The 15,683-nt window shown below is 61.9% G+C and overlaps 8 protein-coding genes across 8 annotated transcripts; 4 read left to right on the plus strand and 4 right to left on the minus strand.

Annotated features, from left to right (window-relative positions):
* Positions 1-21: 21 nt before the first annotated feature.
* Positions 22-1,765, minus strand: RHTO_05055 (putative methyltransferase c20orf7 mitochondrial precursor; the record flags this gene model as incomplete). The annotated part of the gene is made up of 9 exons (XM_016418718.1): positions 22-135; positions 204-259; positions 362-562; positions 672-739; positions 803-890; positions 953-1,066; positions 1,195-1,233; positions 1,299-1,410; positions 1,532-1,765. 9 exons carry the CDS (start codon positions 1,763-1,765, stop codon positions 22-24), a joined length of 1,026 nt encoding a protein of 341 aa, XP_016275994.1.
* Positions 1,766-1,866: 101 nt separating this feature from the next.
* On the plus strand, positions 1,867-4,716 carry RHTO_05056 (carboxypeptidase D; the record flags this gene model as incomplete). Its single annotated transcript, XM_016418719.1, has 11 exons — positions 1,867-1,999; positions 2,063-2,255; positions 2,363-2,499; positions 2,558-2,625; positions 2,687-2,755; positions 2,813-3,147; positions 3,208-3,322; positions 3,387-3,566; positions 3,663-3,725; positions 3,800-3,901; positions 3,961-4,716. 11 exons carry the CDS (start codon positions 1,867-1,869, stop codon positions 4,714-4,716), a joined length of 2,151 nt encoding a protein of 716 aa, XP_016275995.1.
* Positions 4,717-4,899: 183 nt separating this feature from the next.
* Positions 4,900-7,876, plus strand: RHTO_05057 (U3 small nucleolar RNA-associated protein MPP10; the record flags this gene model as incomplete). Its single annotated transcript, XM_016418720.1, has 5 exons — positions 4,900-5,236; positions 5,375-5,987; positions 6,031-6,803; positions 6,864-7,384; positions 7,445-7,876. The coding sequence occupies 5 exons, from the start codon at positions 4,900-4,902 to the stop codon at positions 7,874-7,876; spliced, it is 2,676 nt and encodes an 891-aa protein (XP_016275996.1).
* Positions 7,877-8,006: 130 nt separating this feature from the next.
* On the minus strand, positions 8,007-8,756 carry RHTO_05058 (uncharacterized protein; the record flags this gene model as incomplete). Its single annotated transcript, XM_016418721.1, has 1 exon — positions 8,007-8,756. One exon carries the CDS (start codon positions 8,754-8,756, stop codon positions 8,007-8,009), a length of 750 nt encoding a protein of 249 aa, XP_016275997.1.
* A 344-nt stretch (positions 8,757-9,100) lies between these two features.
* On the plus strand, positions 9,101-10,483 carry RHTO_05059 (tRNA (guanine-N1-)-methyltransferase; the record flags this gene model as incomplete). Its single annotated transcript, XM_016418722.1, has 2 exons — positions 9,101-9,505; positions 9,593-10,483. 2 exons carry the CDS (start codon positions 9,101-9,103, stop codon positions 10,481-10,483), a joined length of 1,296 nt encoding a protein of 431 aa, XP_016275998.1.
* Positions 10,484-10,710: 227 nt separating this feature from the next.
* Positions 10,711-11,038, minus strand: RHTO_05060 (uncharacterized protein; the record flags this gene model as incomplete). The annotated part of the gene is made up of 2 exons (XM_016418723.1): positions 10,711-10,910; positions 10,975-11,038. 2 exons carry the CDS (start codon positions 11,036-11,038, stop codon positions 10,711-10,713), a joined length of 264 nt encoding a protein of 87 aa, XP_016275999.1.
* A 697-nt stretch (positions 11,039-11,735) lies between these two features.
* Positions 11,736-13,571, minus strand: RHTO_05061 (uncharacterized protein; the record flags this gene model as incomplete). Its single annotated transcript, XM_016418724.1, has 3 exons — positions 11,736-13,245; positions 13,323-13,402; positions 13,458-13,571. The coding sequence occupies 3 exons, from the start codon at positions 13,569-13,571 to the stop codon at positions 11,736-11,738; spliced, it is 1,704 nt and encodes a 567-aa protein (XP_016276000.1).
* Positions 13,572-14,169: 598 nt separating this feature from the next.
* On the plus strand, positions 14,170-15,595 carry RHTO_05062 (glycoside hydrolase family 16 protein; the record flags this gene model as incomplete). The annotated part of the gene is made up of 5 exons (XM_016418725.1): positions 14,170-14,921; positions 14,998-15,095; positions 15,166-15,246; positions 15,310-15,436; positions 15,499-15,595. The coding sequence occupies 5 exons, from the start codon at positions 14,170-14,172 to the stop codon at positions 15,593-15,595; spliced, it is 1,155 nt and encodes a 384-aa protein (XP_016276001.1).
* Between the last annotated feature and the right edge of the window lie 88 nt (positions 15,596-15,683).

Here is a 15,683-nt window from a genome sequence, read left to right on the forward strand (position 1 = left end):
GTTGAGCGTTCCATCCACAGCTCAAGAGTCGCCCAACGGCTTGTGGCCCTCGTCGCCAATCACGTCCGCCAAGTTGGTCGTGCCGGATCCTCGCTTCGCCGGCTTGGGCTGCGAAGGGTCGGGCTTCCAGCCAATCTGTGAGTGGGAAGCGTCAGCGAGCCAGCCAAAGGGAGGCTGAGTGTGGGATGAATGGGAGAACGCACCATGTGCATGATCTGGAAAGTCGCGGGAATGGAGCCGTCCTCAAGGCCGTGCAGCTCTGCGTGAAAGTATGCTCGTCAGTGCGTGCGCGATTCCATTCTCGATCACGGCGACCTGTGACGGCGAACCCGTCGGCTCGCAGTGGAACCTCGCAACGCACCCTTGTAGATCTCGCCCGCCGCCAACAACGTTTCCGGATCCAGCCGCTTCCTCCGATTGACCACCGCGTTCCCCTCGCCCATCCATTTGAGGTCGTCGATGAGCTCGAAGATGGAAGGGTACGCGATCTGGACCTCGTCGACGTCGACGGTCGAGAGGGAGAAACCGGCGCGGTTGAGGAGGGAGGTGACAGATTGCGAGTCTGGCGTACGTGATGCAGGTCGAGGTCGCGAGGAATGGTTTGGTCGCGGCAGTATAGGAGCAGAGTGAGCGAACAGGTCCTGTACTCCTTTCCACCGCCTCGCACGCACCGGTCATAGGCGATACTCGCGGCGAGATGCCGCCTTCTCGCTCGACCTCAGCAAGTTGTAGAGCCGTTCTGCGTGGTACGCAACCTGGTCAGCCGACTTTGACGGGGAGACAAGCGGTCCAAGGGACGTACCGCAGCTCGAAGAGCGTGTCGCCGCCGAACATCGAGCCAATGAAGACGCCGTCTGGTCGCAGTGTCCGCTTGATCTGGATGAGCGTGCCTGCGAAACCGAGTAGCGTCAGTTGCGCTAGTCTTCGAAATAGAGATTGGTTTCGAGCGCACCGGGCAGGTCGTTGATCCAGTGCATTGAGAGACAGGACATGACGCAGTCATAAGAGTTCTCCTCGAAGTGCGATGAGAGCTGCTCCTCATCAAGGTGGATCCGCTCGACGGGGACTGCGCAACTCAACGTCAGTATGGCTTGCTCCGTCGTCGTCAAGGAGGACGAGCCGGCTGGACGAGCTGGCAAGACTTGCCGACCTCATCCTACGCAGAGCGAGCAGCATGGCGGAAGTAGAACGCACCCTCTGTCTCGACATCCTTGTCCCGGTAAAGCATCTCCTCTGCGAACGGCGAGGTCGTCAGTCTGTCGGCCTCCGACAGCGACACGGACCGCTTCACGACTCACTCGACGAGTCTATCATGACAACCTTCTGCGTAATCTCCGGGTCGAGGTGCTTGGCGAGGTAACCAGGTCCGGAACCGACATCGAGGACGACTGGGTACCGCCGTGTAATGTCCTGCGAGAAGCGCCCGTCAGTATCGTCTCAGAATCCTGGTCTGCAATATGGGAAGCGCAGCAAAGGAACTGCTACTGCCCGACGACTGCATATCGTTCTACGAGGAAGAGACGAGACGCACGAGCAAACGATCGACCATTCCCTGGGCGACGTCGTCCTTGACATAGTCCGTCAGCCTGCTCCTCTCCACGTTTCGTGCAGCCCTGTCCCGCTGTGCGCGCTTGAGCTGGCGATCGAAGACGGCGAACGGACTGGCAGAGGCTGGTGCGAAGGAAGGGACTGCGTAGGCGCGGTTCGGCTGGCGCAGTGCAGTTCTGAGCGTCGTAGCGGGTCCAGATCGAGTCAAGCTGGCCATCCTGGCGGTGTGCGAGCGAGAAGTACGACTTCATCAGTTTGCTCCACCCCTTCTCCTCTGGACCTACTCTTCCTCCCGCCTCTCTCGCTCGGATGGCTAGAATGACTGCTGGCGGAGCGAGATACAGCTGGTCTGCACGGGATCCGCGAACAAGGCGCGGCTTCCCCGTTGACACGCCGCAGTTTGAGCGACGAGTGCGCGACTTGTCGACGAGGCAGTCCAACCCTGACGAAGGTGCGCCCGGCTGGCCTTCTTACGCGTGTGTAGACGTGCTGACATTGATGTTCACACCCGCAGAGATGAGCGCCGCCAACTTCTTCATCCCTTCGCTTCCCGGACAGCCCGCCGACTCGTCGCTCACGATGTATGGCGGCCACATCCCCTCTGCGCCGCCCAAGAACGGCGTGCCCGACACCGAGTCCGACGCTCACCTGTACTTCTTCATGGTGCGGAACAAGCACATCGCCGACACCGAGCGGACACTGCTCTGGTCCGTCTCCCCTTCCCTCCCGCAACTCCGCTCCCGCCACGGTTCTCCCGCTCCCGGTCTTCTGTCTCCTCCCTTTATACAGCGCTGACACGACGACGCACTCGCAGGTTCAACGGCGGACCCGGATGCTCGAGTTTCGATGGCGGCATGATGGAAATCGGTCCCCACCGTCTCGTGCCGAATGGCGACGGCAAGCTCGTCGAGGCAGAGGGAGCGTGGAACGAGTACGCCAACGTCATCTTCAGTGCGTGCAGAAGTTTGTCCTTGACGGGGTAGCTCGGCTGACTCTGCTGCCTCCGCAGTCGACCAGCCTGTCGGGACGGGCTATTCGTACATGTCGACGAATGAGTATGTGCACGACCTGCCCGAGGTGCGTTGACGAGCTCATGGTTCCAGTAGCTCCATTGTGACCTCTCGCTTGTGCTTGTCAGGCCTCAGCGCATGTCGTAGAGTTTCTCAGCAAGTTCTACAACGTCTTCCCCGAGTTCAAGAACCACGACGTGCGCTCCAGGCTCTCTCATGCACTCGATCTGCGCGCTGACGCTCTCACCTTACAGACCTACATCGGCGGCGAGTCGTACGCTGGCCAGTACATCCCCTACTTCGCCCAAGCGATCCTCGCCTCTCCCCGTCTCCCAACGCGTCTCAAAGGTCTCCTGATCGGCAACGGCTGGATCGATCCTTATAACCAGTACCCGGCCTACCTCGACTTTGCGCTCCAGGCGGGCGTGATCAAGGAGGGTTCGGACGCGGAGAAGGCGGTCAGGAAGGAGGTCAAGACTTGCCAGGAACACATGGATGTGAAAGTCAGCGGCGGGATGGACAAGATGCCCATCCATCTCGGAATTTGCGAGAGGATCTTGGGCGCCATCACAGACTCGACGATCCAGTCGTGCGTCTCGCTTCTCTTCGCTGCGTGCAGGATCCGGCTAACTCGTTGACATGTCGCCAGCGTCAACGGGCAGAACATGTGCGTCAACAACTACGACGTCCGCCTCACCGATACGCACCCCGCCTGCGGCATGAACTGGCCCCCCGATCTGCACGACATGTACCCCTACCTCGGCGTGCGTCCCTTCCTTCCCTCCCTTCTCCCCTCCTTCAGTTCACTTACGCTCGCTCTGCACACAGCGCGATGACGTCAAATCCGCCTTTCACGCAACCCGCCACCCCGGTCCATGGGTCGAATGTAACGGCCAAGTCGGCGCGCAGTTCTATACGCCCAATAGCCGGCCGAGCGTACAGCTCCTGCCGGAGTTGTTGGAGAAGGTGCCGATTATGATGTTCGCGGGCGCGGAGGATCTCATTTGTGTGAGTCGGTTTGTGGACGCGAGGTTGGCGAGGGCTTCAGGGCTCTCGCGGTACTCTCGACGGCACGGTTGACTCATTCGTCGACTACGCTCGCAGAATCACGTAGGCATTGAGCGGATGATCGAGAACCTTGAGTGGAACGGCGAGAAGGGCTTCGGGGTGCGTGACTCTCCGTCGCTCGTTATCCGTCTCGAGTTGAGTGAGGCTGATCGACTGCCCCGTGGATTTCGCAGAATGCGACGGCGGAAGAGTGGGTTGTCAACGGCAAGTCGGCGGGAACCTGGACTTCAGCTCGCAACATGACCTACGTCAAGATCACCGGTGCGAGCCACATGGTGCGTTGTCACTTTTCTCGAGTGCTCTTCTGACTTCGCTCACGATTCGCTTCGCACAGGCCCCCTACGACGAGCCCCTCGCGACGCACGACATGTTCCTCCGCTTCATCGGCGTCTCGCTCCTCTCCGCCGCCGGTCCAGCAGCTCAAGTCCCCTCCCGAATCGGCAACGAGATCCCCGCCGTCCTCGGCTCGACCCTCCCGAACGGTACCGCCATCGACTCGAGCTCGTCCGGCGGCCTCTCAGCCGAGAAACAACTCGACGGGGTATCGTCCGGCTCGAGCGGCGACTCGAGCTCGTTGGGCTTGAATAGCGGCGGAGGGAAACTCGGATACGGAGGCGACGCAGCTCTGGAAGGACTCGTCCATGCTTCAAGTGCGCTCGTACTTGTCGCGTTGATGGCGGCGGCATTCGCGCTATTCCTGTGGTTCAGGAGGCGGACGCAGAGGTTGTCGCGCGGAGGGGAGGGAGGAGGATGGGGAGCCCTCGGCGGACGACCAGGCGGGTTGAGCAAGCATGCGCGGGCGAAGAGTCTGGGTCGAGGAGGCGGGCTCGGCCTGGGAGGAGTCGAGCACGAGGAGGATGACAGCGAGGACGTCGAGGGACGACCTGGAGTTGGCGGGGACTCGCACGAGCTGGACGAGTTGATGAGTTCGCGCAGGGCGGGTGGTGCGGGAGACGCATACAGGGATGCGGACGAGAAGCGGCGGCTAGCTGGTGGGCGGAGGGACGAGGAGGAAGAGGTCTTTGGGCTCGGGGACGACGAAGACGACGAGGACGAAGCGGCAGGCGGGAGGAAGGGCCGTCTCGACTAGACTTTCGCTGGGGTTGTTCAACATTTTTCGCATGGCTTGTGATGTTGTAACGATGTGTTCTGTGACGCTGTTCAGTCCTGCTAGCGTACTGGAGAGTGCTGCTCATCGACTTGGTGCCGTCGAGCTCGAGCGGGTTGAGGTCGACCACTCTCGCTCACTCGCTGAGCTGGCTGAACTGACACGATGCCAGGCGTAAAGGCATCGCCAAAGAAGTCCCTGTCGCCCTCAAAGAAGGGCAAGGGCAAGCAGCGCGCCACCACCGCCGACGCTCCATCGCCCGCTTCATCAACCCGCTCTCGCGACGCAACCGACGCGCCGGCGCACAAGAAGGCTGTGTCTGCCTCTCCCATGAAGAACGGCAAGAAGGCGAAGAAGGAACAGGTTCAGGAGGAGGATGAGAACGAGTTGTTGAGCTTGGCGGAGCGGATTGCGGAGAGCGCTCACTTGCTCGTCAAGGGCAGGGGGAGCGACGAGCTTGCGCAGGAGGCTCGGCACGTGGTCAAGCGGAGCTTTGACAAAGGTGCGCGGCGTTCCCTTTCGCGGTGAAGCAGTACTGCTCCTCGACAGGATGCGATTTCCAGGCTGCCGCGACGAGCGATGCTCCCTGGAATTGCTTCTCTGTGCCGTAGCTCGTACTAACCTGCGTCTCCTCTCACAGCCATCGCCTCTGAGTCGCTCGCCTTCCCGCATCTGTCCACCCTCCTCGCCTCCCTTTCCCCCGCCGCCGGTCCCTCCACCCGTTCTCGCTCGGCCGCCTCCTTCGCCGACGACGAGCCATCTTTCTCGCTCGTCCCGACGCCCATTCCCGAACTCACGACCGACGGGATGGACGCCGAGATGATCTGGGAGCAGATGGAGTTGAGGGGACAGACTGTGAATGGATTGATGGAGGAGATGTTTGGGCAAGGAGAAGAGGACGAGGGCGAAGAGGGAGAGGGAGAGTTTGGCTCAGACGAGGAGGAAGAGGGAGAGGAGGGCGAGTTTGGACAGGAGTTGGAGGACGAAGACGAGGTGGAGGAAGGCTCAGACGCGGAGGACGATGAGGACATCGACTTTGACGACCTGCCAGAGGCGGCGAAGGAGGAGTACTACCGGCGACTCGGCGAGGGTGAGGACGGAGAGACGGAAGACGAGGAGGACGAGGGAGAGGAGCGGCAGGAGCCTCAAGCCGATCCCTTGACGGACGAGACGAGCGGATTGACGCTCGACAACTTTGACGGCGACCGCAAGGGCAAGAAGCGGCGGACGGAGCGGGGCGTCCGCGCGATCCTGTTTCGGCGGATTGTGCAAAGCTGAACTTCTCTCCTCTCGCAGCGCATCCGGCCCAAAGTCCGAGGTCGACGACGCCTTCTTCTCCCTCTCCGACTTCCACCGCGACGCCAACGAGGGCGAGTACGAGATGGCCAAGATGCTCCGCGGCGAGGTTCCCTCGGACGATGAGGACGACGAAGACGAGGACGGCTCGGGCGGGATCGACCTCTTCGCGCCAATTGGAGGTATGGGTGACGACGACGACGAGGAAGATGAGGAAGAGGGAGACCTCGATGCGGGAGGCGTCATGTTCAAGGACTTCTTCGACCCGCCTAGTCGGCCACCTCCCCGCGGCAAGAAGGCTTCTCTCGCCGGCAAGAAGGTCAAGGCGCCTCTGCCCGCAGCCGAAGCAGACGACGGGGCTATCGAGGAGAAGAAGGAGAAGAAGCGTGGCGTGCGGTTCTCCGAGTCGGTCAAGGTCAAGGAGATCCCGCATCGTCTGGCTGGCAAGAAGCGGAGAGCGGGCGACGACGACGAGGAAGACGAGGATGAGGAGGGCATCGAGATGTTGCGGGATTTGGTCGATGGCGACGAGGCGGAAGAGGATGAGGAGGACTTCGACGACGAGATGGACGGGTCCGTGGATGGCGAGGGCGAGTCGATGTCACTCGACGCCGAGGACGACGAAGAGGCGGAGGACGGCGAGGGACTGGATGAGGAGGAGGAGGAAGGCAGCGCGGACGGCGAGGAAGAAGACGATATCCTGGAGGACGAGCAGACCATGCAGCGCTTCAAGTCGGAGCTATTTGACGATGAGGAGCCTGAAGACGATAAGAGTGCGTTCCGCGGTTCCTTCTTCGCGCCTCTCGGTCGCTGACCTTCTGTCGCCCTTGCAGCCAAGAACATGTCCCGCCACGAACGCCGCCTCCTCCAGCTCTCGTCGCAAATCGCCGCGCTCGAGCAGGAGAACGTCGGCCCGAAAGACTGGACGCTCATCGGCGAGGCGCAGTCGAAGCAGCGGCCCGTCAACTCGCTTCTCGACGAGGACCTCGAGTTTGAGCGGATGGGCAAGGTCGCGCCGGTCATCACGGAGGAGACGACCAAGTCCATCGAGGACCTGATCAAGAAGCGCATCTTGGACAACCAGTTTGACGATGTCGAGCGCCGGGTCGCCGTCGACCCGAACCAGTTCCTCCCGAGCCGGTTCATGGAGTTGCAGGACACGAAGAGCCAGAAGTCGCTCGCAGAAGTGTACGAGGATGAATTCAGGGAGAAGCGCGACAAGGACGAGGGCAGGGAGGTCGTGCACGAGCTCGACAAGGACCTCCAGAAGCGGCACGACGAGATCGAGGCGCTCTTCGAGGACTTGGCGGCCCGGCTCGATGCGCTCAGCAACGCCCGCTTCACTCCCAAGGCTGTGCGTTGCCTCTCAGCCTTCGTCATGTGCGCACTCACTGACCAGCATCGTCGCTCGCAGCCCAAGGCCGCGATCACGACCGTAACGAATCTGCCGTCCATCTCTGTCGAATCCGCCCTTCCGACCGCCTTTTCCACCACGACTCTTCTCGCGCCCGAGGAGATCTACTCCGCCAAGGGCGCCCAGTCCGCTCTCGCCATCGACGCCGCTGACCTCACGCCCGCGCAAAAGAAGGCGCAGCGACAGAAGCAGCGCAAGGACCGCAAGGCCGTCGCCGAGAAGACGGAGCGGATCCTCGCTTCGCAACGGCGGAAGAAGGGCGCGAGGGGCGAGAAGGAGGCTGCAGAGGAAAAGCTGTTGGGCACGAGGGGTGTCACGGTTATTGGAAAGGGAGGGGCGGAGAAGAAGGCTGCGGGCAAGAAGCGGAAGAGGGGGGATGCGGATGGTCTTGGCGGATCAGGCGCGCAGAGCAGCGTCGGGCTCAAGCTGTAGAGGCTGGACCTGCACAATCATGCATTTTTCACGCAGCCAAGACCGGGCCAGAGATGCTTGAAGGCGAGACAGGCTCGAAAGGGTATATAACAACGATGCGATATGCTGTGAACGACTACGGGTACACCCTTCACATCTTGAGCAGAATCGGCATGCCCTTGCCGTCCTTCGGGTGCAGGAGGACGAGATCCTCGTTGATCCGCACGCCTACTCGCAGGAACCCCTTGTCGTCCGTGACCGCCACGAGACCCGCCTCCTCTGCTCGCTTCTTCGCTTCCGCCGTGCTCTTGATCTCGACGCCAGCGAGCTGCCCTGCGCCGTCGGGGAGGTTGTAGACCCGCTGGAGGGGACCTCGCGGGCCTTCCTGGAATTGCCCTTGGGCAATCATGGACGAGATGAGCGCTGCTGCGTTCTGCTCTTCGGGTGCGATAGTTGGCGTGGAAGTCGATACGGTGGCTGAAGAGGGTGAAGCGATGGAGGGAGGGAAGAGGGGAGGAAGTGTCGCTGTCGGAGGTGGTGCGGCGGTGGTGCTGTCGCCTTTTCGTCCCAGGTAGTCCAAGTCATCATCTGCCTCCGGGTACTCCTCGTGCGCCGGCAGGTCCTCGTCTGGCTCCTTGCCGTCCTCCGAGTCTGCCTCATCCGAATGGTGCCCGTCCACGCCGCCCAGCGTCGATCGTCGCCGTGCCTTTGCCGCCTTCCTCTGTTGCCTCTTTTTCCGGTTGCGAGACAGTCGCGCCTCTTCAGATGGTGCAGCGGCGGTGGGTGAGGCAGGCTCAGCAGTCGGATGCGGTGGTGAGGCGGAACGAGGTGTGGACGGCGCAGACGCTAATTCCGGCTCTGGCGCGGGTCTCGACGTCCATCCAAACAGTCGAGCGAGCATTCTGTCGAGTCTCTGCCGTGCTTCGTGCGGTGGTCGGCGGGTTGAGACTGGAAGGTGATGAGGTGAGAGAGGTCGAGGAGAGGGGATGGGAGGGCCGCGAGCCGGGTCGAAGAATGGCTTAACTGCTCTGAACGAAGTCTCTGGTGGCTTGCTTAGTCGCCCAGCCTGCCTCGAGAACTGGGAGCGCGTGAGCAGCGAATGGTCTTTGAGCAAGAAGTGCGCCGGGCGAGTTGGCCTCTTCCTCACCGCCCGCATCGCTGAACAAGCTGTTGCTGCTGCTCAGGCGCGCTACAACACGCTCAGCGTTCGCCTGCTTGCGCGCCAGCCCGCTCGCTTGCCGCGCCATGTCAGACTCGGCCCCCCTCCCTCTCTCAACTGATCAGGCCACTGCTCCTGTGTCTACGAGCGAAGTTGCCGCGAATGGCGCTGCGCCGACCCCAGAAGCGTTGACCGCTCCCTCGGCCGACGCTCAACCCGCAGCCTCGACTTCGACCTCTACCCTGCCTCCCGGCATGACGAAAACCGCCCTCAAACGCCAACGGAAACAGGAGGCGTTCCAGGCTAAGAAACTTGTAAAGCGGCAGCAGGAAAAAGAGCGGAAGAAGGCAAAGGCGGCAGAGATCAAGCGGCTTGTCGCGGAGGGCGTGATGGAAAAACCCGAGTCGAAGAAGCGGAAGAAGGCAGGCGGAGGGCCGCATGGCGCCAGGATTGTCATTGATATGGGCTTTGACGAGCTGATGACGGAGAAGGTGCGTTCAGGCTGGTCGCGCGATTAGCGTCGCGAGGTCACAAGCTGACATTCGCCTTCTCCTCGCTTGCCATGATTGGTTGCGCAGGAGGTCAAGTCGATGGCTTCTCAGCTCGCCTACTGCTACTCCGCCAATCGCGCATCGTCACGACCCTTCCCCATCCTCGTCACCTCCTTCAACGGCAGGTTGCGAGAAGGGTACGATAAGCGCGGCGACTTCAAGAGCTGGAAGGGCGTCGAGTGGTGGGACGACGGCGTTGAGAAGCTCTGGGATGGTGTCAAGGAGGCTGAGCAGGCGGAGACAGCGGCAGAGACGGCCACCTCTGCGGGCGACGCGAGCTCAGCAGAAGCCCCAGTCGCTTCCACCTCCTCCGCCCCGCTCAACACCCTCGGCGTTCTCTCCGGTCAGCCCTGCACCCGCGTCCCCCGATCAACTGTCACCTACCTGACCGGCGACTCACCCAACGTCCTCACCTCGCTCACTCCCGGCCACACCTACATCCTCGGCGGAATCGTCGACCGGAACCGGTACAAGAACCTCTGTCTCAACAAGGCCAACTCGCTGGGGATCGCGCATGCCCAGCTGCCGATTGGCGAGTACCTGCCCGAGATGCAGACGAGGAAGGTCCTCACCGTCAACCAGGTTTTCGAGATCCTTGTGAACTGGGTGGAAGCGGGCGAGAAAGATGGGAAGGAAGGGTGGGGAGAGGCGCTGAGGAAGGTCATGCCCGAGCGGAAGTTTGATCCGGATGCGAGGAAGAAGCGTAGGGAGGCGAGGAGAAACGCCGGTGAGACGGTCAGCGCGAGCGAGGACGAGGCGGAGGACGAGCAGGCGAGCGGGGAGGTCTATGTTGCGGAGGATGAAGACGGGGACGCGCAGATGGTTGTGGAGCAGGTGGAGGAGGCGAGGGGTGAAGCGGAAGTTGCGGAGGAGTCCAAGGAGGCCGAGGCGGTCGCCTCTAGCGTCGACGCGAAGTAGGTGCAGGGCTAGAGCGTTCAGATGCAATCATCGAGGTATCCCCTTACGCTTCGGACGCAGCGAGCGTGAGTGACATGGCGGACCGAGAAGGTTACGATGTTCCGCCTGTTCAAACAGCGGAAGGTGAGCAACGTGCAGGGCAAAAGCTACAAGAACAGCGATAAGGTACGGCACAACGAGAGCGGCGGTGATTCTATCGCTTCTACCCCATCGAATCCTCTCCTCCTTCACCACCTCCTCCCCCTCGTCTCCCCAACCCGCCCATACTGATCCACCCACTGCTCCTTTGTGTACGCCTCACACTGGTGCACGAAGAAGCGAGTCATCTCGGCGTTCAAGTTGTCTAGGCTGATCCGCTTCGTCGTTTGGAGGGAGTAGTGGTCCGTGTGCTCGTGGAGGATGGTCAGAGAGGGCGGAAGTGCCGTTCCTGCGTCACCATGGAGGAGTGTCAGTCTATGAGAGGGCCAAGGAGGGAAAGGAGGGGAGCGCACCTCGCGGAATGAGGGAAATGACGGTTCGAGGATGGTTGAAGCCCTCGACGATGCGTCGCATCATCCTCCCGTCAGGCCTGAGGGAACGCTCCGTTCGGTCCTGCATTCCTTCTCGTCAGCTCCGTCCAGCCGGAAAGAGGAACGAGCCGACCCACGCTCCCAAACCTCGCTCAGAATTGGCTCAACCCATCCTTCCTCACTAACCATCAAATCCCAAGTCTTCCGTCCTTCGCGTAGCCGCTCATCGAGCGGTCGAAGACGGACTTCGTGGCCTACTTGTACGCGGAAGAGGTCGAGCGGGAGAGGGGTGAGGGAACGGCGAGAGGAGAGGGGTGTTGTACCGGCGGGCAGGGTTTGGGTGGGGCGGAGGAGCGAAGGAGGGTGTTGAATAGGTTCTTGTGCGCCTAGAGAGGCGTGCAGGTAGGCGCGCGAACATGGCGACGGAAAGGAAGAAGGCGAAGAAGCGGAGGTGTTCTTCGCGAGTGGGCAAGTATGCATGTACAGGCTCTCGTGAGCAGAAGAGACGCTGCTTCTGGACAGCGCAAGCGCGCGACATTGCTGGAATTGATTCGTTACGAAGTAAGAAGCTAGACAACCCGAGAACCTACACAAGAAGATAGAGGAGACCGTGACGATAGAACGAGGGAGTGGTACAAAACGAGCGTGAGAGTCGAGCGAGTGTGGTGTGAGAACGTGAGAGAGCGAGCGTGAGAGGATGAGAGTCCATACGAAACCGCAAAGTCAAAGAAAGTCCATCCTGCCTACCGCCTCTCCGGCGCAAGGTACGCCAACCCCTCGTCCAGTCCACCATACGCATCCACCTCCCCTTCACCTCCAAACCTGCCGTGCTGCTCCTCATCCTCATTCACGACCCTCAACGGACTCGACCGCTGCTGCTGCTGCGTTGGCTCATCGAGGTGCTGGATCGAGCGGTACGAGGGAGCAGGGGACGGGGCGACGCCCGGTACGAGCGAGGCGGGCGGAGCGAGGTCTCGCTGCTGCTGAGGGGTTGGGGCGGGAGCGTAGTCGATCGCACCGGGGTAAGGGAGCGAGGCGTGTTGAGGCGGGTACGAAGGAGCTGCGCTGCCGTACATAGTCGGGTACGAAGGCGCGCCAGGAGGGGGAGAAGTTGAAGAGGGGTACTGCATGTATCCCCCAGGCTGGCCGTACGCTTGTCCTTGACCCTGGCCGTACATCGAGGGGTAGGCGCCGACACCCGCTGTGTTGTGCTGCGGAGGGGGAGACATGGCGTATCCTTGCTGAGGAGGAGGCGGGGAAGGCGAGTTGGCGAATCCTCCAGGAGGGGGCGACATCGCTCCTCCTCCGTACGAGTCGCGCTCGACCGGGATCTCCGGCAGCTGCGGCGCCTGCTGCTGCTCGTAATGGTGGCGATCGTACATCGACGCCGCGCCAAGCGCTCCCACGCCCGCCGCGCCCGTCCCAACACTCGCCATCGTCATCCCGTCATCCTGCCTCGCTCCCTGCGCCTGATAGTACGGCACATGGGCATAATACGCGTCCTGTTCCGCCGCCGGCGCAACCTTTCGCTTAACGCGCTGCGGCGACCCATCAGTCGGCAAAGGCGCGTAGGAAGCGAACCCATCCTTCTCGCCTTCTCCACTCGAGTCGCGCGAACGGGACCGCTCGTGCGTCGCGGCGTACCCGAGCGCGCCGGCTCCTGCGCCTGCTTCGGCGTACTTGCTGTGCCGCGGGTGCGCGCCGTGCCGAGAGAGCCTGTTTGAGCGGCCGGCAGCCAAGGCGCCTGCGCCTGCCGCTGCTGCTGCGCCCGCTCCTCCGAGCGCAGGGTCCCAGTGCTCGTCCCTCGCGAACGGGTCATACTCGTCCTTCTCGTGCCTGCCGCCCTTTTTGGCGAACCACCATCCGAGGAGACCGAGGGCGATGAGGGCTGCGGCACCGCCCACTGCGCCGCCGACGATAGCGCCGATGTGCGATGTGCCGCCGGATGAGGAGGTTGGGGAGCCGGCGAGGGCGGTGGCGGATGAGGAGGAGGAGGAAAGAGAGGAGGAGGAGAAGGGAACCGTGACGGTCGTGAGGCGGGTCGAGGAGGGAGGGGGAGTTGTCGTCGTGGACGAGCTTGTGGAGGTGGTGCTAGACGACGAAAGAGTTGGCATCGTGGTCGTCGTGGTTGTGCTCGACGACGTGGTCGAGGAGGAAGAAGGGGTCGGGCATATCGTGGTGTAGAGGATCGAGAGCGGCGACGACGTAACGATGGTTTGGGTCGCAAAGCCTGCTAGCTCGGACGTTGCGGTGCTGTTGTCGAGTTGCGAGAGTCCCGGCGAGGTCAGCCTTTGAGCAACCGGCAATTCCGGCAGGGGAGGAGGACGCACAGAGTCTCCTCGCCGCGCAAGCGGAAGACGGTCTCTGTGAGCTGTCCCCTGATGGTCCCAATGTAAGTCGAGAGCGATACCTGCGCATGCGAGTGGTCAGCGAGCGCTCACTCGAAGGAGGAGGACCGGACGCACGACGGGGCGGACGGTGAGGTAGGTGGCAGTTGCGGTGACGGAGGGCACGCGGCTGAGGACGGTCTGCGTCGCGTAGACGGTGGACGTCGCGCTGGTGATGCAGCGGTCTGCCATTTGCGATCAGCCGAGGCGGGTCGAGTGTATGGGTCCGGGGGTTCAGTGAAAGCGAGCGAGTGAGCTGGAGGGTGTGCGCGGGCGGTTCGAGCGAGTGGACGGGATGCAAGGAGTGTAGGAGTGAGCCTGCGTGGGCTAATGGGGCGGCTGGTCCCTCCCCTGCCTCGAGTGAGCGGGTGGGCTGAGCAGGCGAGCGAGATGGCGGGGTGGTCGCGTCTGTTCGCGAGCAGTGGGCTGAGCGACAAAGTGTGTGGCGCCTAGCAAGCCCTCACGCTTAGCTGGACTCGCTCACACACACAGCAGAGCACAAGGAGCGCACAGGCAGAGCGCAACAGCTGCCACCCTCATTCTGAGAAGGCCATTTTGAGGGTTCCCTCTGTTTTTCTCACGCCGACGACCCTGTGCAGCGTCTTCGGGATTTGCTATGCACTCACAGTGGGCATCTGGGCACACTCCACACGCCCGCCTTCGTCCCAGCGCTCGAGGGCGCCTCCTCGTCCTCCTCGCTCCGCGGACTGTCCGGACGCCGCTTGCTTGGCTCAGGCGCTCAGATGGGACGCTTCTTCACTCCTGCTGAAGGCATTGACTACATGCCACGATGACCCGCCACAGCCGGCTGTCCTCCTCCTCGGACGGTGGCTCAGACTGGTCCTCCTCCGCAGACGACGACGACGAGCCCGCTCCTCCTCCCGCTCAGAAATCGCATGGACTAGGCGCTTGGATTTTGCTGATGCTGGGCGTATGTGCGGTAGTGGGAACTGCGCTGCTCGTCGTGTTCCTACAGCGCAAGGACGGAGGAGGAACGGCTGAGGCGAGTACGAGTGCGACGTTGGTACCGACGCAGGAGGCTGCCGCGACCGCACCGGCGATGTTGTCGACCGACAGTCCGGACAAGTACGAGTCGCCGCCGATCATCGATCAAGGCGACGACGAAGCGACGACGACGCCAACTCGGAACCGACACACCAGCTCGTCGACGTTTGGGCCATCCGCGCCCACTGGTGCTGCCTCGACAAACTCCTCCTCTACATCTAGCAGCGGCAACCTCCCCCCTCTCGTCGGCTCGCAACTCCTCGTCGACTTTAGCACCTTTGCCCCCTCTTCCTCCGTCTCCTCCTTCCTCACCTCGCACAACCTCGAGATCTCCACCGACCCAATCGGTTCAACACCCATCTCTCACACGTTCCTCGCTTCCAACGTGGATATCGTCGATGGAGCGTTGAGGTTGAAAGTTACGGGACAGTCGGGGAAGGGAGATATCAAGAGCGCGGAGGTTTCGACCAAGGAGAAGGGGATCTTATATGGAAGGGTGACGACAAGGGCGAAGGCGAGTCCCGTTCCGGGCGTTTGGTACGTACTCTCTTCCCTCCGATTCCTTCGCCTGCGAAGGCTGATCTGTCGTCGACGTGGGCTGCGACACATACAGCCACGGTTTCTTCTTGTACGCAACGGACAATCTCGAAGTAGACATCGAGTTGCTCTCCTCATACTATACCCAGGGTCGGGGGGACTCAGTCAAGCCCGGTTCGTCCCGTACTCCTCCCTCCCTCTCCTGCCCGCTCTCTTCTGGCTGACTGAAGTGCGAGGGCAACAGGCCTGCAAATGACGAACCAAGCGCTAACGAAAGGCGGCAAAGCGAGCAACGTCGTCGTTCCCTACCCCTCTGACCCAACCGGTGCCTTTCACGACGTGCGTCCCCCTCCCTCCCGCTCCTCCCATCCTTCTTCATTTTTGACAGAGTTTGAGTGGATGCAGTACACGATCGAATGGACTAAATCCGCTACGATCTTTTCCTTCGACGGAAAAGAAGTCGGACGGCTAACGACCAACGTCCCTCCCTCACCAATGGCGTTCATTTGGAACAAGTTGCGTCCCCTCTTCCTCTCTCTCTTGACGAAGCTGATGAGTTGGTTACGTGGACGAGCAGCTGGTCTTCGGGCGAACCGAATTGGAGCGCGGGTCCGCCGACTGAGGATTCGTATTTGTTGATTAGTGCGGTGGCGGGCAACTGGACGACTGGATAGAGCGCGGTGGGGAGCAATGTACCGCTGTATGGCATGAGCAGCGAGAGAAGAACGAGGAAGAGGGCGGCAACGAGGGCGAGGAGAGGAA

This window comes from Rhodotorula toruloides, assembly GCF_000320785.1.
Source record: "Rhodotorula toruloides NP11 unplaced genomic scaffold Scaffold3, whole genome shotgun sequence".
NCBI classification, from domain to species: domain Eukaryota; kingdom Fungi; phylum Basidiomycota; class Microbotryomycetes; order Sporidiobolales; family Sporidiobolaceae; genus Rhodotorula; species Rhodotorula toruloides.